This window comes from Geotrypetes seraphini, chromosome 13, assembly GCF_902459505.1.
Source record: "Geotrypetes seraphini chromosome 13, aGeoSer1.1, whole genome shotgun sequence".
Lineage (NCBI taxonomy): Eukaryota > Metazoa > Chordata > Amphibia > Gymnophiona > Dermophiidae > Geotrypetes > Geotrypetes seraphini.
In genome coordinates, this window is record NC_047096.1 from 72,297,821 (window position 1) to 72,322,515 (window position 24,695).

General features: G+C 43.8%; 1 protein-coding gene across 1 annotated transcript in view; it reads left to right on the forward strand.

Moving 5' to 3' along the window:
* The first annotated feature begins 546 nt into the window (after window positions 1-546).
* GFAP (glial fibrillary acidic protein) overlaps window positions 547-24,695 on the forward strand; it is a 50,638-nt gene continuing 26,489 nt past the window's right edge. The window contains exons 1-3 of the mRNA XM_033917561.1: window positions 547-823; window positions 19,363-19,377; window positions 19,471-20,098. Of these exons, the coding sequence (XP_033773452.1) occupies window positions 547-823; window positions 19,363-19,377; window positions 19,471-20,098 (920 nt within the window). The remainder of the gene's footprint in view (window positions 824-19,362; window positions 19,378-19,470; window positions 20,099-24,695) is intronic.

Consider the following 24,695-nt stretch of genomic DNA (forward strand, 5'->3'; position numbering starts at 1 on the left):
AGTGAGTGATCAGTTTCCCACCTGGATTGATCCCTGGGGAGAGGGGGGAGGGGGAGGAGGGTCACTGCCTGTCTGGGGACTGTATAGATCTTATCTGCTTTGTTTGGTAGGTGGTAGTGCCCTGCACCTCTGTGGGCAATAGAAGCCCTGAATGCTCTGCTTGCTGCTGAAATCCTGCTGCAAGAAGAGGAGAGGGATAACGAAAAGCTGCATCACAGAGCTCACCGCAGAAGGGTATTCAGGCCTCGTTCCTGCTTTCTTGGCCTGACCAACCAGCAGTGTCGGGAGAGATACCGCTTCGATAAGGCCACCATCCAGGATCTCTGCCTGCAACTGCACCCCTTCCTATAGGCCCGCACTCGTCTCAATAACCCCATACCTGTTCACCTTAAAGTGACAGCAGTCCTTACATTTATGGCAACTGGGAGCTTCCGGTCAGTCCTGGCTGCGAACACTTGGTCTGACAATCAATTCCTCCGTGCCTTCCCGACCCACACCCAAGACTACATCTCCCTCCCCGCCACTCCCCAGGCCCTACAGGGCAGCATGAGGCAGTTCTATAACGTGGCACAATTCCCCTCTGTTATCAGGGTGGTAGATTGCACCCACATTGCTCTCAGACCCCCTCGGGCAGATGAGGCCAGTTATAGAAATCGCAAGGCCTACCACTCTATGAATATGCAGATGGTGCGCAATGCACAGGGAGAGATCCTGGATGTGTGTGCCAGATCCCCTGGGTCCACACATGATGCATACATCCTGCAACATTCGGGCCTCTACAGGAGAGCTACCCAAGGGGAATTCAATGGTGGTTGGCTTCTAGGTAAGCACCACAGGGACACAGCAACCCTGTTTCCCCCATTCCAACACTCTCTTCCTGCAAACGCCCACCAATCTGCCACTCTAGTAGGTCATCTGCAAATTAGAGAATGACACGGTGACAAAATTCATCACCGTTCCCGTCCCCGCGGATAACCATGGGAAATAATCCCATGTAATTTTCAACCTCAGTCCTTCTATAACAGCATTTTTGAAAGTAAAGCTTGAGGGTCAGTGGCTGTGCTCATTCATACTCTGATTCTTCCCTCTCTCCTTAAAGAATGACATGAAGATGGTTTCCCGTAGTTATCCGTGGGGACGGGAACGGTGATGAATTTTGTCACTGTGTCATTCTCTACTGTAAATCACTGCCCCTCACCATCTTTCCCTCTCTCTCTTTTTTTTTATCTCTCTCTCCCATAGGTGACAGGGGGTATCCCCAGTGAGTGTGGCTCATGAAACCGATTGTACACCCTCACACTCCAGCAGAGGAAGAATATAATCGCAGACACAGAGCTACCAGGTACATCATAGAGCGGACCTTTGGCCAGCTAAAGAACAGGTTCCGATGCCTGGATCGATCAGGGGGCTAGTTGCTCTACAAACCTGAGAAGGTGGCTCAGATTTTCCTGGCATGCTGCATGCTACACAATCTTGCTGTACGGAAAAGCCAGCCACTGCTAGATCCCCCACAGCAACACCATCAGCAGCCACCAACCAAATGGAGTAGATGACGAGCCTCTTCCAGGTACACTTCGGTTGGACAAATTGCACCAGCCACTATCTTGTCATAACTGGGCACGCCAAAGTGGCTTTGTACTAGTATTTTATAATGGCTTTGGTGCACCTAAGTACCAATATAGAACTGGTAGTAAGTGCTCCATTGGGTCACCTATATTGAGGTACCAAGCCAAGTTGTAGAATTGCCCCGTGGCCATTTTCCTTGGCACATTTTGGCCTTCCATGTTTCTTACTGATCTACTCTGCTGACATCTCTTAGTCTTGCACTCTTCAAAATGGAAAAGTCGATTATCTGTGAAGCAAAGTTTCAAAAGCCTGGAATTTCCCTTCAGCACATCTGAGAAGTCATGCTATCAGTTCAAGACCAGCACCAGAGACTTTCTCAGATTATGCTTCACTCCACACTGCCACCTAGCAGGCAACCTTGCGCTTCCCAGTTTCAAATGTGCCTGTCTGGAACTCATGCCTCTCTGCAAACACAGCAATGCGAAGAGAAAAGTAGGCATTAGTTTCCTAATAAAAAAGGATCTCTCCTGGGTCAACTTGCTTGGCTTTCCCATAGGTGATGAATGATCCCTTGACTTCCTCTGCTGAAGTCTGAACAAAGATGAATTTTCCTCTCCCAGGCTGCTCCTGCGATTTTCTCTGTTATTACTTCTTAATAAAGATCCTGACGAACAATGGCCAGCAAGTGACTCAGATTGGCTATTAAATGGCTTGACCCAAATTGAGGTGATCACCTCAATAACAGTTGACAAACAGGAAGCATATCAAGTAGTAACTTGGGGAAATGATGGCTGACTGCAGAAATTAGAGTGCAGAAATCAAGCGGGAGCTGGGCTTTATGAAAATTAATAGTGGCAAAGATTCCAGGTCTCTAGATTGCCAGAGTTATTACGCCTCGCGCTGGTGGAGAGAAAATCATAATAATAATTATTCATAATGCTATAGATGGGTGAAAAGGTCAAGATTTCACCTCATGACTTTACGCCTTGCCCATTATATGGTCATTGCCATGAGGGGAGTTGAGGGGTTTCGGACCGGAAAAACTTGATACAGGCTTATCATAATGGAATTGTCATAGCAAATGGACAATTTCACGTCTGTTCGTGCATTTCAAAAATTTGAAAAGCACGATCAGATGTACAAGACTCAAGAATGTGTGAATTCTGTAATCACAATTGCATGAATGATGACCATTATAGAATACTACCATTAGTGTCCATTTGCAAGCGCTGATGTCACTGGCATAAGTGTGCACACCTAACTGATGTACGAGGATAGACTTATAACACTAGGATTGTTCTCACTTGAGAAAAGGAGACTGCGTGGGGATATGATCGAGACCTTCAAAATACTGAAAGGAATCGACAAAATAGAGCAGAGAAGATTATTTACACTGTCCAATTTGACACGGACTAGAGGACATGTAATGAAGCTAAGGGGGGACAGGTTCAGGACTAATGTCAGGAAGTTCTGCTTCACTCAGAGAGTGGTTGACGCCTGGAATGCCCTCCCAGAGGAGATTATGGCGGAATCGACCGTCCTAGGCTTCAAGAGCAAACTAGATGCATATCTCCTTAAGAGAGGCATATAAAGATATGGTGGACTATAAATTACGCCAGGTGTACACCTGGCAGGGCCTCAGCGTGTGCGGATCGCCGGACTTGATGGACCGAAGGTCTGATCCGGAGATGGCAGTTCTTATGTTCTTATGTCAGTTATGCTTGTAAGTAATAGTATTAATCCTCCATTGCTCCAGGTACAAAATAAATACCTATATATGTAAACCACTTTGAATGTGTAACCACAAAAAGGTGGTATACAAGTCCCATCTCCCAATGCCGCTACCATGTCCACACACCCCTAGAAGTTGCATGTGATGGATTTGTATGTGCAACTTATAGAAAGCCACTAATGGTGATAGGGTGTGAAACTACCAATTAAGGTCATTTATTGCCATTGTTAGTTAAAACCAATGAACTCCTCATTAGTAAATTAATTTACACACACAACTGATCTTTTTTTTATCATTTGCACTATTTAATTTGCCCACTAAGGGCTAGATTCGTTAAGCAAACCGATCGTGTGCCCATCAGTTTGCGACCCTGTTTGCAACCCAATTTCCCTCTGGCCTGATTCACTTCTCTGTCGACCATCCTCCGATTCGTGCATGCAAATGAGGGGAACGGCATGCATAGTAGGCAAGGACCCGATGCCCACTCCCTCCTGTCGCTGGCCCCTCTAAACCCATGATACACCCCAATCAGAGATTGGCAGTAGGGATGCCCACTCCCTCCTGTCGCTGGCCCCCCCAAACTCTCAACACCCCTCCAATCAGAGATATGCAGGCAATAGGATGGCAGTGGGATGCCCACTCCCTCCAGTTGCTGGTCCCCCTAAACCCCCGATACCACCCCAACTGCTGATACCCCCTGAACCCCCAAACACCCCACCCCCAATACCCCCCAAATCCCAACATCCTACCCAGCACCCCTAAGCCCAACCCAACACACCCCCATACCTTTCGAAGTAAGGCCGGCCAGAGGGATGCCTAATTCCTCCAGCCGGCAGGCCTGCCTCTTCAAAATGGTGGACCTCCCCATTTCCGGTGCATCCTGGAATGTACTGGATGTGGCCTAAGGCTCTGGTTAGGGGGTGTTGGAGATTTGGGGGGGTTCAGAATTTTGCAGGCTTACATTTCAGGCGGCTGTCACAGCTCTAGGGCGATGCCTAGGGCCACTTAAACTCGCCCAAGACCACTTCTGGGCAAAATCATACCCATGACAAGCCTTGGGCACGCTAGGTGTCCCTACATGTCTCCCTAGATCCGCATCAAACGCCACCAGTGAAGGCGTCCTGCCTTAGGGAGTTTCTTTCTATAAACATGCGTCCCGATTGACTGCCAGATGGCAATAGGACGCCTACCACCGCCTACAATCAGGACACCCGTTTGTAGAATCAGCCCCTAAGTGTAAAGTTGGGCGTCCAGCTGTACAGAATTTGGGGTTCATGTGGTTGTTGTTTGTCTGTCTGTCACAGGAGCTGTCCAGCTTCTAGTGCTGCAAAGCAGTGGAACAGGTGCCAATAAAGCTTGAGTTGATGCAGTTCTGACTAGAGAATGACATGGGGACAAATTTTTCCCCGTCCCCACGAGAACTCATTTTCCCTTCCCGTCCCCGCGAGTTCTTCCCGGTTCCTGCCTCATTCCTGCAAGCTCTGTCCTCATTTGCACAAACCTCAAACATTTTTAAATCGTAAGTGTTCGAGGCTTGTGCGGTTAAGGCAGAGCTTACAGGAATGGGGCAGGGACAGGGACAAAACTCGCAGGGACGGGACAGGGAAATTGAGTTCCTGCAGGAATCCTTTGTCCCCGTGTCATTCTCTAGTTCTGAACCCAGTCTACGCATCGTCTATCGGGGCTTGAATTTACATTCAAAGAAATGTGATGTCATCAAGGGGCATGTGAAGGTATTTAAACCAATCAAAGATGGCCTACAGATTTACAGAAAAACTAGACATGGGAGTACTAGGAAGAATTTTTCTTGTTTGTAATAAACTCGAGCCTGAGGGAGTCCCATAAAAAGAATATTTTATCTGGAAGGGGACATTTCAAGAGTACGTCTTTCTCTCTCTGCCAAATGTCTTGGAATGTTGAATACAAGCAGAGCCTCGTGAATGACACCTCCATCCTGTACAGTTACAGATAAAGAACTCTGCACTCTTTTCCCCTGTGTGATGTGAACTCTGCACATTCTCTCTTCTTTTGAGCTTTGCTGTGACTGGGGGTTAGACTCATCTGCTTTGCAGAAAAAGAAAAGAAGATAAAGAGGAAGAGCACAGGATTTTTTTTATTTTTTTATTTTCATAAGCTCCCCACAGTTCTGCCCTGCAGCACACCTTTCTATTAATATTACCAACTCCCTTCTCAAACACAAACTCAAAGCTCCCTTATTCTGCTCAGCTGCTCCCCTTCTTTCTATAATACTGAAAGACAGACAGCTCTGCTAAGACACTTCATTCCTGCCCCACAGCACATCTTGCTATTCCAGTAGTGATACCACACATAGAGGTTTCGTAAAGTACCTCATTCCTGCCATGCAACACTCCCTGCTATCCAGTACTGAAACCCTACATACAGGTATGTTAAAATACCTCACTCCTTCTCCGTAGCACACTCTCTTATCCAGTACTGACTGAGACTGCCCCCTCTCTCACTGATCTGCCAATTTAACTCACTACTGCTTTTCCAGTACAGCAGGGGTAGGGAACTCCGGTCCTCGAGAGCCATATTCCAGTCGGGTTTTCAGGATTTCCCCAATGAATGTGCATTGAAAGCAGTGCATGCATATTCATTGGGGAAATCCTGAAAACCCAACTGGAATACGGCTCTCGAGGACCGGAGTTCCCTACCCCTGCAGTACAGAGACCCTCTTAAGCAGAAACTGGCACTAATAGTGAGTTGAGTTAATTTATGTGCTGGCTTGACTATGAAGATATATCTGTACTAAAGACCAAGTTGACCATCAAACTCATCTCACTTGTAGCTACTGATCCTTCTTAGAAACTTTAGTTACAGCGAAAAGAAGAGAAAGAAGTAGAAACTCTTTCTATTTCCTGGCAACGGTGCCCCCTCGTACTGATGTGGAAATAAATCCAAGAACAGATGCTGACAGAAATGGAAAATCAAAGAGAAGGAAGGGATCAGGAGCCAATGATTCTTGATAAATTTGAAGACTTGCCATTGCGAATCATTTAGATTAGAGAATGACACATTTTTGTCCGTCCCTGCGGGAACTCAAATGCCCGTCCCGGCGAGTTCTTTTCCTGTCCCTGCCCCATTCCTGCAAGCTCTAGCCTCATCTGCACAAGCCTGAAACACTTTAAAATCGTAAATATTCGACGTTTGCGCGGTTAAGGCAGAGCTTACAGGAATGGGGCAGGGCCGCAGGGACGGGATGGAGAAATTGAGTTGCTGCGAGGACAGGGACAAATTTGTCCCAGTGTCATTCTCTAATTTAGATACTGTGGTGCGTAGACACTTTTGAACTGAATCTTCTTTACCCCCATTTTAAGAGAGGGATGAAGGTTTGTTATTTTACACAAACTTTGGGAGAGTGATTTCGCTGATTTGGCATTAGGGCTCTTGGTAGGGTCTCTGTGTTTAGTTCTGCCTGTGAAGGGTAATAAAGGAAGAATTTAAATAAACATAAACATGTTCACGCTTTGTTCTTGAAAGGTTCTGTTTAGAGAATGACACGGTGACAAAATTCATCACCGTCCCCGTCCCCGCGGATAATCACGGGAAACCATCTTCATGTCATTCTTTAAGGAGAGAGGGAAGAATCAGAGTATAATTGGGCACAACCACTGACCCGCAAGCTTTGCTTTGAAGAAGGACTGAGGTTGAAACAGAATGATAGTCTCTGGTAGCCAGAGCAGATATTGTGATGTCATAATGCCTCAGTGCCTAAGAGCCAATCACATCAGTGATGTCACAATGGCTTCATTATCCTTGGCTCCCATAAGAATCAGAGTATGAATGGCCACAACCACTGACCCGCAAGCTTTGCTTTGAAGAATGCTGGTGTTAAGAACATAAGAAGTTGCCCCCGCTGAGTCAGACCAGAGGTCCATCTTGCTCAGCAGTCCGCTCCCGCGGCGGCCCATCAGGCCTAGTGCCCGAACAGTGGTCCCTGATTAATTTTGTAACTTACCTCTAATCCCATCCCTATAATCTACCTTTACTCTTATCTGTACCCCTCAATCCCTTTGTCTTCCAAGTACCTATCCAAAGCTTCTTTGAAGCCCTGTAGCGTGCTCCTGTTTATCACATCCTCTGGTAGCACGTTCCATGTATCCACCACCCTCTGTGTGAAAAAGAACTTCCTGGCGTTTGTTCTAAAACTCTCCCCTGAGGTTGAAATAGACACTAGAAAATGATATGGGATTATTTCCCGCGGTTATCCGCAGGGACGGGAACGGTGATGAATTTTGTCACCGTGTCATTCTCTAGTTCTGTTCTTTCCCTCCCCACTCCTTTCTATTTCTCACAACCCTAGGTATCAAGATTGTTTTTGTGCTAAAGCGAGAAGGAAAACCAAAATCCCTGCTCAGCCCCCAGCCCCCAGCCCCACTCTACCAGCCCTGCTAGAGAAGAAGCCATTTGTGGCAATGAAAACAATAAATTTATTTCACCTATGGCTAATGAGTACGAGATTCTCGCAACATATTTCCTATATCATATATTTTGAAATAACATTGAAAATTTTAAAAATGTAAATATTTTTATAAATTAAACATTCTAAGAAATTTTACAGCAGAACATGTCACCATCCTAGTGAGAAACAAAATTGGCTTACCTTTCAGGGTTTTTTTGTTTTGTTTTTTTTGCAGCGCTTGCATGTGAAGGGAGGTGCCCAAGGTTTGTCTTGATTCTCAACAGACATGCCAAAATATGCCTTGTAGGCATTGCACATCTTAGCAGATGTTTCTATGGAATACTTTTTCCCTATTGTCCTGATAAATTGGCTGCATACATAGCAAAATGCATCTGCCGTCTAAAACAACGTGTGGCATAGTGGTTAAAAGCGACGGCCTCAGCATCCTGAGGTTGTGGGCTCAAACCCACACTGCTCTTTGTGACCCTGGGCAAGTCACTTAATGCCCCCATTGCCACAGATAGATTGTAAGCCCACTGGGACAGGCAGGGAAAAATGCTTGAAAAGCTGAATAAATTCATGTAAATCATTCTGAGCTCCCCTGAGAGAACAGTCTAGAAAACTGAATAAATAAATAGTGTGAAAAGTTTCAGCCTCTGATCACCAGAGCTGGTATTGTGATGTCATAGTGCCTCATTCCACCAATGCCTAAGAGTCAACGTCATCAGTGATGTCACAATGGCTGGATTGTCCTACACTTGCATCACTTCTACTACATTTTGATTTCTAGAGTGGCGCAGTGGTTAAAGCTACAGCCTCAGCACCCTGAAGTTATGGGTTTAAACCCACACTGCTCTTTGTGATCCTGGGCAAGTCACTTAATCCCCCCGTTGCCCCAGGTACATTAGATGGATTATGAGCTTTGAGTACCTGGATAAACTATGTAAACCATTCTGAGCTCCCTTGGGAGAACAGTATAGAAAATTGAATAAATAAATAGTGTGAAAAGTTTCAGCTGCTGATCACCAGAGCAGGTATTGTGACATCATAATGCCTCATTCCACCAATGACTAAGAGCCAGCCTCATCAATGATGTCACAAAGGCTTGATTGTCCTTTACTTGGCTCACTTTTGCTACATTTTGATTAGAGTGGTGCAGTGGTTAAAGCTACAGCCTAAGCACCCTTTTGGTTATGGGTTCAAGCCCATGCTGTTCCTTGTGACTCTGGGAAAGTCACTTAATCCCCCATTGCCCAGGTACATTAGAAAGATTGTGAGCCTACCGGGACAGACAGAGAAAAATGCTTGAGCACCTGAATAAATTCAGGTAAACCAGGGGTGTCAAAGTCCCTCCTCGAGGGCCGCAATCCAGTCGGGTTTTCAGGATTTCCCCAATGAATATGCATTGAAAGCAGTGCATGCACATAGATCTCATGCACATTCATTGGGGAAATCCTGAAAACCCGACTGGATTGCGGCCCTCGAGGAGGGACTTTGACACCCCTGATGTAAACTGTTCTGAGCTCCCCTGGGAGAAGAGTATAGAAAACTGAATAAATAAATAAAAGATATGTTTCCACTTAGGCAATTAGAACTGAACTGGTGGGCTTAAGATCTCTATAGTTCATATTAAGGGTGGGAGGGGGGGGGAAATAATTTTTCTTTTAATAAATTTTTGTAAGTTTAATGTGCTTTATTTTAATATTCTATGTAAATGTGTTATTTATGTGCACTTCTGTAGTTTAAAAATTGAATAAAGAATTAAAAAAAAAAAAAAGGTTATACTGTGCTACTATTTATATTGATGGAAAGTTCTTGAAGTTATTCTAAGGGGCCCTTTAATTAAGGTCTATGGCTAAAATTAGCAGAGCAGGTGCCTGCCGCCAATTTTGCCCCACAGCAATTCAGAAATTACCGTAGGTGTGTCTGCTGAGAGGCAGGTTTCCATCTATATGGCTGCAATAACAATTCATCTGAAAAGCCCTTACCACCTACCTTTTTGCAGGCACTAAAGATTCCTGCAATAAGAAGCACCGAGCACCTTTACCGCAGTGTGCCAGTGCATTGTGGGTATGCGTGCCCACTACATGCTCCTTTTCCCACCCATCTCCGCCCACAGCTGTGGTATGCCTTCCCGCCTGAACTGCCACATGGTAAATCTTTCTTTACCACAGCGGCAAGTGCAGCACACCCGTGGTATTATTTGCCTTAGTAAAAGTCCCCTAAGTTTAGTCAGCTGGGAATCAATCCGGAATGTTCTGTAAAATGGTAAATTTAAAACTATCAATGTCCTGGTCAAAAAAGCAAAGGTTGAAGGGAATGACAGCCATTTTCTATACTTTTGTGGCATAGGCAATTAAGATAGAACACTTATCATAATAATAACTTTATTTTTATATACCACAATACCACAAACAGTTCAGAGCGGTTTCGGAGGAAGAGGCTGTGTACAGACAGCGATATTACAAAAAACTTTCAAAATTACTTTAACATGGTAAGATTAATCAATTTTTCTGGGAAGTGTTTTAGAAGTGCATCATGGTAGAAATGGAGTCAGAGAAATTTGTCAAAGAGATAAGTTTTGATTGACTTCCTAAAAGTTTGGTAAGAAAGAGCATTTGAAATAAAGTTGGTTAAACATTTATTCCATTTGCCTGCTTGGAATGATAATGTTCTATCAAGGAATCTCTTGTAGACACAGCCCTTCAAGGATGGGAAAGCGAACAAGTAGGCGCTATGGGGGTAATAATCCAAAAAAAAAAAAAAACCCCAAAATAATCCAAAAAATAATCCAAAAAAAAAAAAAAAAAAACCACGTCTAAAAAGTGTCCTAATTGGCTACTTGGACGATCAAAAAGCCTGATCGTCCAAGTACCTATAACCAAAGCTGGTTTTTAGACGTATCTAAAACCAACTTAGGCCTTTCCCCTGCCTCTAAACGCACAGAGAGAAAAGAGGTGTGTTTAGAGGAGGGGAAGGGTGGGCCGACCTACACCTAGGCGTACAACACCTATAACCAAAACAGTTTAGTCGGCATTTAGGAGTGTGGAGCATGGAACTCTGCTCTGCTTTGTTTAGATGGGGAAGAATAAAGGAGCATCGAGGGGAAGACTGTGATTAAAAGTCCTGTGGATAAACATTTGTCTACTTTTTTGCCACAGGTAGTTGGGTCTTATCCTCCCCATGAGACTTTCCTTCCTTCAGGGGGTCCTACCCCATCCCTACAACATGTTTTTCATGGCATTCATCTTGGTGGAGTGAGAGCTGAAGATGTGACACACTCACAGGACCAAAAAAAAAAAGGTCAAGATCTCAAATTTTTTTTTTTTCCTTCTCTTCTTACCTTCCCTATGTACTAACCCAACCTGCTTACTTTTTTTTTTTTTTTTTTTAATTGTATTTTTATTCTTTCTTCCCCCCCTTCCTATTGTTTCATGTGGATTGTTTACCCCAGTTTGTTTTTATTTTTAATTTAAAGTAGTTAATTTTAATTACAATGTATTTGTGATTTTAGAAATTTAATTTTATTTCTTTGTAAAACGCTTTGTATTCTGAAAAGCGTTTAATCAAATAATATAATAAACTTGAAACTTGAAACTTTAGGTCTTTCTCAATAGTTGAAAACTTTTACAATTGGAATAGGTGAGGACGGTACAGGCACCATTTTCTTTTACTTATCTTTACTTATCATTTTTTAATGAATCTTCCTCAGCTGGACAAGATGTTTCTTTAAAGGATACAACTATGTTAGATAAAATACTACAAAAAAACTTAGACGAAAGAAAACCAGGTCTAAGTGCCGAAAAAGGGGCCACTGAGCTGATGGCCACTGGCGCCATCAGTTCAGCGGCCCAGCAACCTAACCATCATTGCAGGAGAGATGCCTCATCTCCCCTACCGCGATGCCATCACTCCTGTATCCGAACTGCCGCAACCCGCAGCAGTTCCGGTAGAGGAGTGATGGCATCGCGGTAGGGGAGATGAGGCATCTCTCCTGCCGCGATGGATCACTCCCCCCACACACAACATCATGGCAAGAGGGAGCCCAAACCCTCTTGCCCTGCGGCAGCCTAGACCTCCCCAACACAATTGGACCAGGAAGGAGCCCAAGCTCTCCTGGCCCAGGCGACCCCCTACCCCCACCCCCTACCCCACCTTTCCTTCTAACCCTCCGGCAATGTCGCTCACAAACATATTGAACAGGATCGGCCCCCAGCACCGATCCCTGAGGGACTCCACTACTCACCTTTCCCTCCTCAGTGTGAATTCCGTTAACCAACACCCTCTGGCGTCTGTCCGTCAACCAGTTTCTAATCCAGTTTATTACTTTGGGATAAACCCTGGTGCAAGCCTGATTCGTCTCCCCCTCCCCAATATTAACCAGATTATGCCACACTGGTCAGAGCACATGTTCAGTCCCACCGTCTAGTTAAGCAACACCGAATATGTGCTCTGTGGCTGGCCAGCTCAATTTAATTGGGTGGGAGCCTTCTAACCTGGTTAAATCCTTTTGAAGATCTATCCCGGATTATGCAAGAAAGTCCAGTTCACGGTCAACAGAACCTGATATCATAATTACGTAACACACCCAAGAAATAGCTGGAGAGTATTCGGATTCTCTCAGTCTCTGCTGCCCCATCTACACAAATAAGGTTAGCTTCCAGGGTCCAAGAGCTGAGTGGTCATCCTATCCTCAGCGCCTTTCATCTTCAGGATGGAGCTTCCATCTTGCATTCCTGCCTTGGTGGCCCACTTTTCCATAGACTCCTAGGCACTGTGAACAAGAAAAGATCTTTTGTAAAAGGCTGGGCTCACTGCAACCCGTCAGCAGCATACAAATGACTGTTGCCTTTCTGTCCTCTCAGGAAGTTGCCAGACACAACTTTTATTAAAGAAACCGCAGAGCCCTCATGATTTCTACCTCCCTTTTTAACAGTTTGGCTGCTCCCGAATCATGATTCACTTGGTACTGCAGCCTACGAGTTCCTAAGTAACTCTACAATTAACTAACGCTGGCTTTTGCAAAGCTGTGGTAGAGGTATATACCATGGGCTGGTGAGGTAAATTTATTTATTTAAAACACTTGTATCCTGCATATCAAACATCTATGTGGATAACAACCATACATACATAATTAAAACAAAACATTACATACATAATAAAACAGAACATAGCAGATTATTAAAATAACAGTATACAATAAACAACTTACACATATGACTTAAAATAAAAAGCAAAGCAATTACAAAATTACAAAGTAACCAAATTTGAAAAGGCAAGTCAAAAACATAGGTTTTCAAACTTTTCCAAAATGCCCAAAAATCAAAGGTCAGCCGGATAGAATCTGGAACCGAGTTCCATAGTAACGGCTCGGCTACTTGGAACATACGTGACGCTCATAGAATTCCTATGAGTTCTGAGCATTTACCTTGCAGGCCCATGGTAGAAACTAGAGAACGACACGGGGACAAATTTGTACCCGTCCCCGCAGGTACTCAATTTTCCCTTCCCATCTCCGCAAGTTTTGTAAGATGGAAGGCTCTCTTTTTCAGCCTGCCCCATTCCTGTCAGCTCTGCCTTAACCGCACAAGCCTCAAACACTTAGAATTTTTAAGTGTTTGAGGCTTGTGCAGATGAGGACAGAGCTTGCAGGAACGGGGGAGAGTCAGCAAAAGAACTTGCAGGGACAGGACAGGAAAATGAGTTCCCATAAGGACGGGAACAAATTTGTCATTCTCTAGTAGAAACCTCTACTTTGTCTTTGTATAAGGAGCCTTAAATGTATTTGATTTTTTTAGTCTGTCCTCCCAGTAGGCTTGCAATCTATATAATGTACCTAGGGGCTGTGGAGACTTAAGTGACTTCAACAGATGCCCAGTGAGTGTCATGTCCTAAAGACTTCAGAACTGGCAGAGACCTGGCAGTTCTGTGAATCTGTGCCTGAACTGTATTGACTATTTTTTTACTTTCCCTTGGTTCTGGTTGTTTTCTATGTGGCTTATATGATGATGTATGAGTTTCGTCAGCCGCAAGCCTGAAGTCATTATGCCATTGTATAGATCCATGGTGAGGCCCCACCTGGAATACTATGTGCAATTCTGGAGGCCGCATTACCGTAAGGATGTGCTGAGACTGAAGTTGGTCCAGAGAATGGCCACCCGGATGGTCTCGGGACTCAAGGATCTCCCGTACGAGGAACGGCTGGATAGGTTGCAGCTGTACTCACTCGAGGAACGCAGAGAGAGGGGTGACATGATCGAGACATTCAAGTATCTCACGGGCCACATCGAGGTGGAAGAAGATATCTTCTTTTTCAAGGGTCCCGCAGCAACAAGGGGGCATCCATGGAAAATCAGGGGCGGGAAACTGCACGGGGACACCAGGAAATTCTTTTTCACTGAAAGGGTGGTTGATCGCTGGAATAGGCTTCCACTTCAAGTTATTGAGGCCAGCAGCATGCCTGATTTTAAGGTCAAATGGGATAGACACGTGGGATCTATTCACAGAGAAAGGTAGGGGAGGGTCATTGGGGTGGGCAGACTAGATGGGCCGTGGCCCTTATCTGCTGTCTATTTCTATGTTCCTATGTATCAGATTCATTGTTTTCACGCAACCACCAGACTTTGCAGCTGAGAGACACCCCAATGAACAACAGTGGCTTGACTCAAGGAATTTAAGGGAAAGGGGTAAAACGCGGACCTGACGGACCTTGCGGATCTAAAACCGCACGTCCTTAAAAATCTGAAGTCCGTGCCACTTGTAGTTAGTATCTGGCTCTGACAGACCTCGATGACAATTTAGCGCTGACGGATCTGTCTCACATAGGGAGGGAAAAGTATTAGGATCCGTCAGCGCTAAAATGTCATCGAGGTCTGTCAGAGCCAGAGACTAGTGCTGGAGTGGCTCTAAAACGAATCCTTTAAACCGGTTTCCTGCAGCCCCAGTAAATTTAAAAATCTGAGGTCCGCGGCTCTGACAGACCTCTATGACATTTTAGCACTGACAGATCCTAATACTTTTCCCTTCCTATGCTGAGACAGATCCATCAGCGCTAAATTGTCATCCAGGTCTGTAAGAGCCAGAAACTAACTACAAGTGGCCCGGATCTCAGATTTTTAAGGACGTGCGGTTTTAGATCCGTGAGGTTCATCAGGTCCGTGTTTTACCCCTTCCCGAATTGAAGAAAGTATGAAATTGGGACAGAGTATTCCCCCCCTTTGTGGTGGGGAAGAGAGGATAAAGCCAGTTAGCAAGCCACACCTGCAGACAAGTACAGAAATGGACCGTTTTGACGTACTGTTACTTTCCTATTTTAGTATTATCAATTCATAGCCCATTGTTTCAAGAACTCTGAGGAAGAGAAGGGCTCACACTGAGAACAGGAGGGGGACTGCAGCATGGTTCCCAGGCCGCAGGCTGAGCAACCCAGACTTCTGAATCAGTTCTGATCTACACAAGGCTGCCTTTTCTTTTCAATGAAATGACTTGAATGACTACAACAGAGTTTAGAAAAACAACGTTAATGGTAGTTATTTTCCCACAGTCCATCAGGAAATTTTTGCAAAGTTAATAATAAGGATCATTTGGGTATAAAGTTACCTCACTAATCAGCTGTTGATTGGGGATGTTTTTCCTTTCAGTTGACACAGTAAGAAAGACTCTAATTTCTGAGGGGATGGAAGCATTCTGGCTCCAGGTATAAATCTTCCTGGGGTTACAGGATCCAGACCCTTCTTCGCTGACAGTTTGAAACAAGACATAAAACAGAACACAAAAGGCGGGTTTATTGTTTCACTTTAGAAACGGCCCATTGGAAGATTCAGGCAACAGCCCTCATCCAGGCAGGGAAGCCCATTAATAAGCCCTTTGTGGAGCTGTCTGCTTGGGTGTGGAGTAAGAGACAGCCAAGGGACAGATAAACCATCCAGGGATGCCATACCGTAAGAGGGGCATTGCCAATAAGAACATAGGTGTCTCCATAGTGAGGGTCCGAGAGGAAGCCTGGGAATCTACAAAGATCAAAGACAGGCTCAAGGCCCACTTTTGTCTACATCGAAAGAGTAAAACTCGGTCTTAAAATAGCATAGAATCAAATTAATGTTTTGTTCTCTCTAGACAGCTTTTTGCTGACCAGTTTTTTACCCCATCCACCATTCTAGCTTTTTTAATTTTACTTTCCTGTTTCTACCATTCTCTTCCTCATTGCTTTTGTTATTGTCATGAACAGAATATTCTCTTTTTGAGAATAGACTTTGGGTGACCAGCATTCCAGGCTCACAACGGACTTAGACCTTTTTTTTTTATCTGTAATTGACCACTGAGAAAATGAGTGCAAGTACAATTCTGATCTTTGGAGTGTTATTTCCTTGCCTTTGAATACTTTGTCGAGGGCCTTCATTAAAGAGCAACCAAGTGCTATTCTGCAGAGTATTTCTTTCCTGCTAGAATGGGTATCAAAGTCCCTCCTTGAGGGCCGCAATCCAGTCGGGTTTTCAGGATTTCCCCAATGAATATGCATGAGATCTATGTGCATGCACTGCTTTCAATGCATATTCATTGGGGAAATCCTGAAAACCCGACTGGATTACGGCCCTCAAGGAGGGACTTTGAGATCCCTATAAGATGCTTCTTTGTTTATGAAAGAGCCCAGGAGATTGAAATCCTTTACAACTTCTATTCTATCGCCTTCGAGCTCAAAATCTTCATCATTTTCCATGTTCATGATATTTGTCTTGTGTATGTTTATGGCAATTATCACCTCGTAATTGATATTAATTGAAATTAATTGGAAGTTATGCACATAAATTGTTAGGCACCATTATATGAAAGTTATGTGCCCGTTGCAATGCACAATACTAAAAAGTGGTGTGGTTAGGGGCAGATAATGGGCATTGTTTTATGTTATGCACCAGTCTATTTAATTCTGCTAACCACATCAAACTTCACGATGTAATGCAGTATACAAATAAAATTTTACGTTATGTTATGTTATTAGGATCATGACTTTTAAAGTTCCGTGAATGCATTTTCTCTATCCTAAACATTCTATAAAAAGAAAAAGGGAGACAATGAAAGACGTAGATCTCTGTGGATTTTCTAGCACAATGTAATAATACCCTATTGACATGGACTTAATCCATGGATGCCAGTAGATGTGGAGGAAGGGATAAAGAAGTCACTTCTCCCTCTTCCCCTTTACTATTTCTATGTCCTCATATTCTGTAGGCACTCAGGCCTGGATTTTGTAGATGGCCCCTAAATCAGCTTACGTCTATAAAAATGGCGCCAGCCATGTGTCAATCACGCTTAGACGCTGCTTACAGAATCATACTTAGTGGCACCTATGGAAAGGCATCGGAAATGTAGGCAAGGGTTTTAAAGGCCTATTGTTCAGGGAGAATCATGCTTAGTGATGCCTAAGTCACGTTCAGCCCATACGGTACTACTCGAAAGGGTCCAGAGAAGAGCGACTAAGATGGTTATGGGGTTGTAGGAGCTGCCATACAGCGACAGATTAGAGAAACTGGACCTCTTCTCCCTCGAACAGAGGAGATTGAGAGGGGACATGATCGAAACATTCAAGGTACTGAAGGGGATAGACTTAGTAGATAAGGACAGGTAGGGAGAACGAGAGGGCACTCTCTAAAGTTGAAAGGGGATAGATTCCGTACAAACATAAGGAAGTTCTTCTTTACCCAGAAAGTGGTAGAAAGCTGGAACGCTCTTCCGGAAGCTGTTATAGGGGAAAACACCCTCCAGGGATTCAAGACATAGGTAGACAAGTTCCTGCTGAACAAGAACATGAGCTGGTAGGGCTAGTCTCAGTTAGGGTGCTGGTCTTTGACCAGAGGGCTGCTGTGTGAGCGGACTGCTAGGCATGATGGACCACTGGTCTGACCCAGCAGCGGCATCTCTTACGTTCTTATAAAAATGCCCACTTAGATGTTAGGCGCTGCTAAGTGCCATGCGATAGGCCCCTACCTTTTATAGAATCGGGTATGCTCCTATCGCTGTTAAATTTTTTTTTTATCAATTATTGAAGCTATTAAGGTGATTTTTCCAATTAAGTTAGGTACCTTTTAGAGAATCTGGCCCTCAGCCTCTCCATCCTCAAGTCATTTTCCATAGCCCCCCTCCAATTTTAAAACCACATGGTGTGGCTTAGGAGAAGTTGCCACATCTCCAGTAAGACAGACAGATGGAAGGAAATCCTAGATCAGTAGTCTTCATTGCAAGGCCCGTGAGCCAATGGCGGCTTTCCGAGACCTCTGTGTTGGCCCGCAGAGCCTGTGCAAAATATCACCCCCACCCCACCCCGTCGGAATCCAGCTCTTTTTGTATTCTGCACTGCAGTCCTGCACTTTTCGGGCTGCAGACAGTGTGAATGAAGTTAATATGTTGGCCTTGGCAGCCCGGAAGCTTTCCCTCTGCTACAGCTTCCTGTCCCCGCGATAGGAAGCTGTAGCAGAGGGAAAGCTTCTAGGGCCACTGAAAGCAGCATGTCCGGGTTTTGAAAAGCTTTCTCAAAATTGTGTTGGGCAGGAGAACATCTACGCATGCGCAGATGCCCTCCTGTCCAACGAGAGCAGACAGCTGGGGACGGAGCTGGGGCTGAGGCGGGATTAGGGGCAGTACTGGGGCATAATGGGTGGGGCTGGGCGGGCCTAGAGGTCCAGATTTTACTGGTAACCCTTGTTATTGGCATCATGGCCCCAAATAGGAAGATATTTGTTGACTCTCCTTTAGCCCCTTTGGACTCAAATCGGCCCTCACTTAAAAATTAGCAAAGACCACCATCCTAGATGCTTCCATAAAACGCACAAAATTACTAGAAAGAATAAATTCATGTTGCTGGCCGCATGCATTTGAAGGGTGTAATTATTAACTCCAAGTGGACATAGGATTGAGGTTGCTTTACAATAAATCTGCGTGCTATAAAGTCAGGATTGTTTTAAGGAAAGCAGGAGTCATAAGCCGATTTTTTTTTTTTTTAATGGCATACTAAACACACAAACATTCCCAGGAACACGCTGCCCTTTTCTTGACCCAGTACAGTAACTGAGAACGGGAATGCACACTCCTTCAATGCCCTGAGTCCTCTATTCAGAGCCCTGTCCTGACCGAGAATTTAGAGACTTAAAGGTATTGTACAATGTAGTTGATTTGGGGGAAAATAAAGATGGTGATGTCGCTGTTTTGTTTGCGCTCTTTTCACGAAGCCAGAAGAGCCTGGAGAGGTGGGTGAGAACAAATGTGTCCCTCGCCAATCCAGCGAAAACGCCAATGTCGTGTTTCGTTCCCGTAACAAATGAGTTCCTTTCAATGACTGATTTAACCGAGTGCTTTGTACTCACATAACGTGCTACAAAAGCTTTCAGAGAGTGCGAGCCACAGAAAAGAGCCCCCATAAAGAACAACTGGGACTTCTCAGTCCACGTGACATAGCAGAAGTCACCAGCAACAGAGTATAGAAAATAAAATAACTTTTCAGCTGAACTGTTCCTTCTCTGGGCATGGAGACAATGGAGCTCAGTGCATTCAAATACTGAAAGAGATCCCAGACATTAAAAAAAGAAAAAAAACTCAACAACTTTTCACCTCATTTTGACTATTTGTCCCTTTTTCTTGTTTTCCTGTACAGGACTGAAAGGATGTGGTAACTGGCATGCATGGGATGGGCACTAGGACCTCAGTTCTCCAAACTTAAACCAGCCTGGACCCTCTTGCATTTCCCCTCCCTCCTGAAAAGGATTGGTGGTCTGTATAAAAGCAGAAACACAGACAGGATTTCATCTGAGTTGTGGACAAGGGACTGGGATAGTTGTCAGAGGAGTAGACGAGAGAAGAAACATGAGCCTTAACTTGGAAAGCCGGAGAATTTCATCCTACAGGCGTAGGTTTGGTGTTGAAGTCTCCAGCCCTGTGTACCCGAACCAGAGTTTATCCTATTCACCCATTAGGCACCTGCACACTGCCAACCCCACCACCAGGCTCTCACTGACCAGAGTAAAAGCCAGCCCCATAGTTGCCACTCACTCCAGCTTGCGGCTCTTGAATAACAGGATGGATTTTTCTCTGGCTGATGCCCTCAACGCAGAGTTTAAGGAGACACGTACCAACGAGAAGGTAGAGATGATGGAGCTGAATGACCGTTTTGCCAGCTACATTGAGAAGGTGCGTTTCCTGGAGCAGCAGAACAAGGTGCTGGCGACAGAACTGAACCAAATCCGGGACAAGGAGCCCACCAAACTGGGAGATATATATCAAGATCAGCTGAGGGAGCTACGCCGTCAGGTGGAGCAGCTGTTCAACTCCAAGGCCCAGCTGGAGATTGAAAAGGACAACTTGACACAGGATATTGATAACCTGCGACAAAAGTAAGGAGTGAGGAGGTAGAAGGGCTATGGACTGTTGGGTTCAGGGATGAATCATATATGGCAGGGCCTCTTTCAGTGTAGAGACCTTTAACCTTTCTTTTCAAAGGAGAATCAGAACTACAAGTCCCTGAATGCAATGGGGCAAAGCCAGGATTGATTCAGCCTTGCCCCGATGACCTGCTGAGCTGCTCTTTAGTAGCCAGTGAACCACTCAAAATATTTTAATAATCAATCTAGCTACAAATAATTATTTGAAATATTTTTTTAAAAGAGACGCACGTGGTGGAATGCAAATTTGGTCCTCTAGTGTCCTTTGCTGGGACAGTTATATAAGTTCCCTATGAGGAAAGGCTAAAGCAGCTAGGGCTCTTCAGCTTGAAGAGATGGCTCAGAGGTAATATGATAGAGGTCTATAAAATAGTGAGTGGAAAGGGTAGATGTGAATCGCTTGTTTGTTCTTTCCAAAAATATTAGGACTAGGGGGCAGGCGATGAAGCTACTAAGTAGTAGATTTAAAACAAACTGGAGAAAATATTTCTTTACATAACATGTAATTAAACTCTGGAATTTGTTTTCAGAGAATGTGGTGAAAAGAGTTAGCTTAGCAAGGTTTTAAAAAGTTTGGATAATTTCCTAAAAGTCCATAAGCCATTGTTAAGATGGACTTGGGAAAATCCAATGGGAAAAGTTGAAAGGGGATAGATTCTGTACAAACGTAAGGAAGTTCTTCTTCACCCAGAGAGTGGTGGGAAACTGGAACGCTCTCCCAGAGGCTGTCATAGGGGAAAACACCCTCCAGGGATTCAAGACTAAATTAGACAAGTTCTTACTGAACAAATCTGTTTATATTTGCCAGGTACTTGTGAACTAGATTGGCCACTGTTAGAAACAGGATACTGGACTCAATGGACCTTTGCTCTGTCCCAGTATGGCAACTTTTATGCTCTTATGTTCTTATAGTGGATAAACTGAAAGGGATAATTCCATAACTGGGCCACTTAGGCACCCCAAGGCAGTGTAGCAGGAGACCATTTTATAAAGGAAATCAAGCGCCTAGGTTCCGTTATAGAATACTAGTGTAATCCAGTATTGACATGTCTAACGTCTAGGCGCCCACCCTTACCTGAGCAGTGATAGTCCACTTTTTTCGTTCCGTGTTTTTCCAACAAAAAAAAAAGTGGGAAATCACTGGACTAAGTGTATAGCCCTCAACGGAGACTGCCCCGGCTTTGTTGGTTGGGCTGAGAACATTTCAGCAGCCCCTCAAAGTGCTCAGGCACCGCCTATAGAATAGCTCATAGTGCTGGGAGCCACACCTGTTAGCCATGGCCGTTTATACCAACTGAAGCGTGATGTAAATCTTCATGCCTAAATTAGGTGCGGATTCACCCTTACCCTCATAACTACATGTGTAAATTGTAGAAATGCCCCGATCTACCCATGACCCTCCCCTGTGTAAAATGTAGGCGCAAATCCTGTGCCTAAATTTGTGTGTGTGAATTTTAATTAAAACCAATTAGCAGCAATAATTGCTCATTACCCCCCTTTTTATCAAGCTGCACTAGAAGTTTTTAGCACGGGCTGGTGAGGTAAATGCTCCGACACTCACAGGAATTCTATAAGTTTCAGAGGATTTGCCGTGCTGCCATGCACTAAAAATCTCTTGCACAGCTTGCTAAAAGGGGCCTTGCGATCTCAATTAGCACCAGTTGGCTCATTATTCTTTTTTGTATCCGCTCAAAAGATTAGCTTTGAACCAACAATTAAGATCAATTCAGTATCATTTAAAATAAGCCCTACAATTAAAATTTGGGGAGTTGTTTTTGATCAGTGTTTGACTATGAACACTCAGATAGACGCAGTGGTTCAGAAGAGTTATTATACCTTGTGGAAACTTCGTACCATCAGATCTTATTTTGATGCTACCACTTTTACTCTCTTGGTTCAGACACTACTTTGAGTATTTTGGATTACTGCAATATTATATATTTGACAAGTTCTAAGAAAAATTTGACTAGACTGACCTTGGTCCAAAATAAAGCTGTAGGAATGATTTATGGCCTGAAGAAGTACGATCATGTCACTCCTTATTATCGTGAGTTGCATTGGCTCCCAATGGAGGCCCGGGTGATTTTCAAGATGGGATGCTTATATTACAAAGTAGCTTTTGGTGCTACTCCTTCATATCTTGTTGATAGATTTGTTATTATGACACACGAGAGGAATAGAAAATCTCACGCCCTACTTACGTTCCCCTCAGCAAAGGGTTGCAAAAGTAAGAGATATCATGGGCATTGTCTTTCTTATCAGGCTGCTTCTTATGACAAAGATTTCCATCCATTATTGATCAGATCTACATCTTATAAGCACTACTGTATAGAAATCTTTTGAAGACTTTTCTTTTCTCCAAATTTTTGGCTAGCTAAATTTCCTCGCATCTCATTAATTTTGTATTTTCCCATAGCATAATCTTTTGTTTACCACATTGAACTAATGGTTATGCAGTCTGGAAATCTGCTACTACAGTATGTTATGTTCTTCAATTGTACAAGTCTTCTCTATGTAACACAGTTCAAAAGTTTAATATCATGGATATCAAGTAAAACTATATCTGCTACTTCTACTCCTCATACGTTTTGAGTCAGACAACAGACTTAACTTATATTTAAAGAATAGCGCTCAGACCCTGGATAGAAAGAGAGAGAGAAAGAAGGGAGATGCTGACTGGAAGGAAGAAAGAGAGGAGATGCAGGATGAAAGTATGAGGAGTGCAAGAGAGGAGACATTGACTGGAAGGGTGGAGGGGACATGCTGGATGGAAATTGTTAAAGAGAAAGAAGATGTTGGATGGAAGGAGGGAGAAAGAGACAGAGGCTGGAACGGTGGAGAGAGAGATGTGGAATGGAAGGATGGTGATAGAAAGAGGGGAAATGCTGGATGGAAAGGTGGAGAGAGAAAGAAAAAAGATACTGAAGGGGAAAGGGTAGAGTTGATGAAAGACTGGAGAATAAGAGGAAGGTAATAAAGGAGAACAAGGGTGAGGGAAAGAAATGGAAAGCTATAGGTTGACAAAGTAAAAAAAAGAGAGAAATTAAGACTGGATAGCATGAATGAATTGAATCTGGACAGAGAGACAGAAAAATAAATTGAAGAAAACTGAAAGAAAAAGGAGGAGAGAAGAAATTGACAAATGGATATAAACCCTGGCAAGAGAGTTAAGAGAAAACAAAGAAAAGCAGAAACCAGAGACTGGGACCAACACAGTTAGAAAACGTTAATGGCTGGACAACAAAAGTGAAAAAATGATTTCTTTTTAATGTAAGATGAAGTAATGTGGTAGTTATGTTAATAATGGTAAATAAATACCAAATAAAACACCAAATGGAAAATAAGGTGAGTATTTTATTGGACCAATTTTAATACATTTTTGACTAGCTTTCAGAGTCCACAACTTCCTGACTCAGGTCAGGAAAGGATGCCATAAAAGTAATATACTCTTGACCTGACCTGAAACACTGGACTTTGGCCTCTGAAAGCTAATCAAAAAATGTATTGTTAGTCCAATAAAAGGTATTATCTTATTTTCATTTTTATTCTCCATTTTTATTTCCATTCTTATTTTCCATTTTATCTCTTAATGTGTAGTATACAAGTTTCAAGTTACTGATAGGAATATGTCGGTTTTTTAAATTTATGATTGCTATCTTTATATTTTGAATAAGACAGGGTACTAGCATCACCATAAACTAAAGGCTTGCACAGCTGAAACCAGGTGACCATTTGGCAACCTACCAAAAATACTGATAGGTAAATTTATAATTGCCAATAACGTCTACCACTTCAGCTCTGTGCTGTGGATAATTATACATTTTTCAAGGGATCTCTTAAGACGTTTTTATTTGCTAAATCTTTACATTAAAATTGTTTACATTGACTGTATTAATATGATTTGTGGGTATTCTTATCTTTGTGATCCTCACTGGACCTATGGTAGGTATATGCGGAATATAAGAATAAATATAGAACATAGAAACATGATAGCAGATAAAGGCCAAATGGCCCATCCAGTCTGCCCATCCACAGTAACCATTATCTCTTCCTCTCTCTAAGAGATCCTACGTACCTATCCTGGGCTTTCTTGAATTCAGATACAGTCTCTGTCTCCACCACCTCTTCCGGGAGACTGTTCCATACATCTACCATCCTTTCTGTAAAAAGTATAGTATATTATACTATACTATACAGCAGTAGTTCTCAATTTTGTCCTGGGGGACCCCTAGCCAGTTGGGTTTCAGGATATCCCTAATTAGGGTTACCAGATTTTCTGTTTGGAAAATTCAGACCCCCTAGACCCAGGCCCGCCCAGTTCTACTCATCCCCGCTCCATCACACCCCAGTCCTGCCCCTCACTCCCACCCTAGACTTATCCCCCCTCCCCCCCCCCCACTGCCTGCTCTTGTCAGAATGCGCTCCTGCCTGTCGGATGCGCTCCTGCCCAACATTGATTTATTCCAAGCTTTTCAAAACCTGGACAAAGTGCCAGGTTTTGAAAAGCCATCCGGATCCCCTCAAAAGGAGGACATGCCAAGGAAATCCA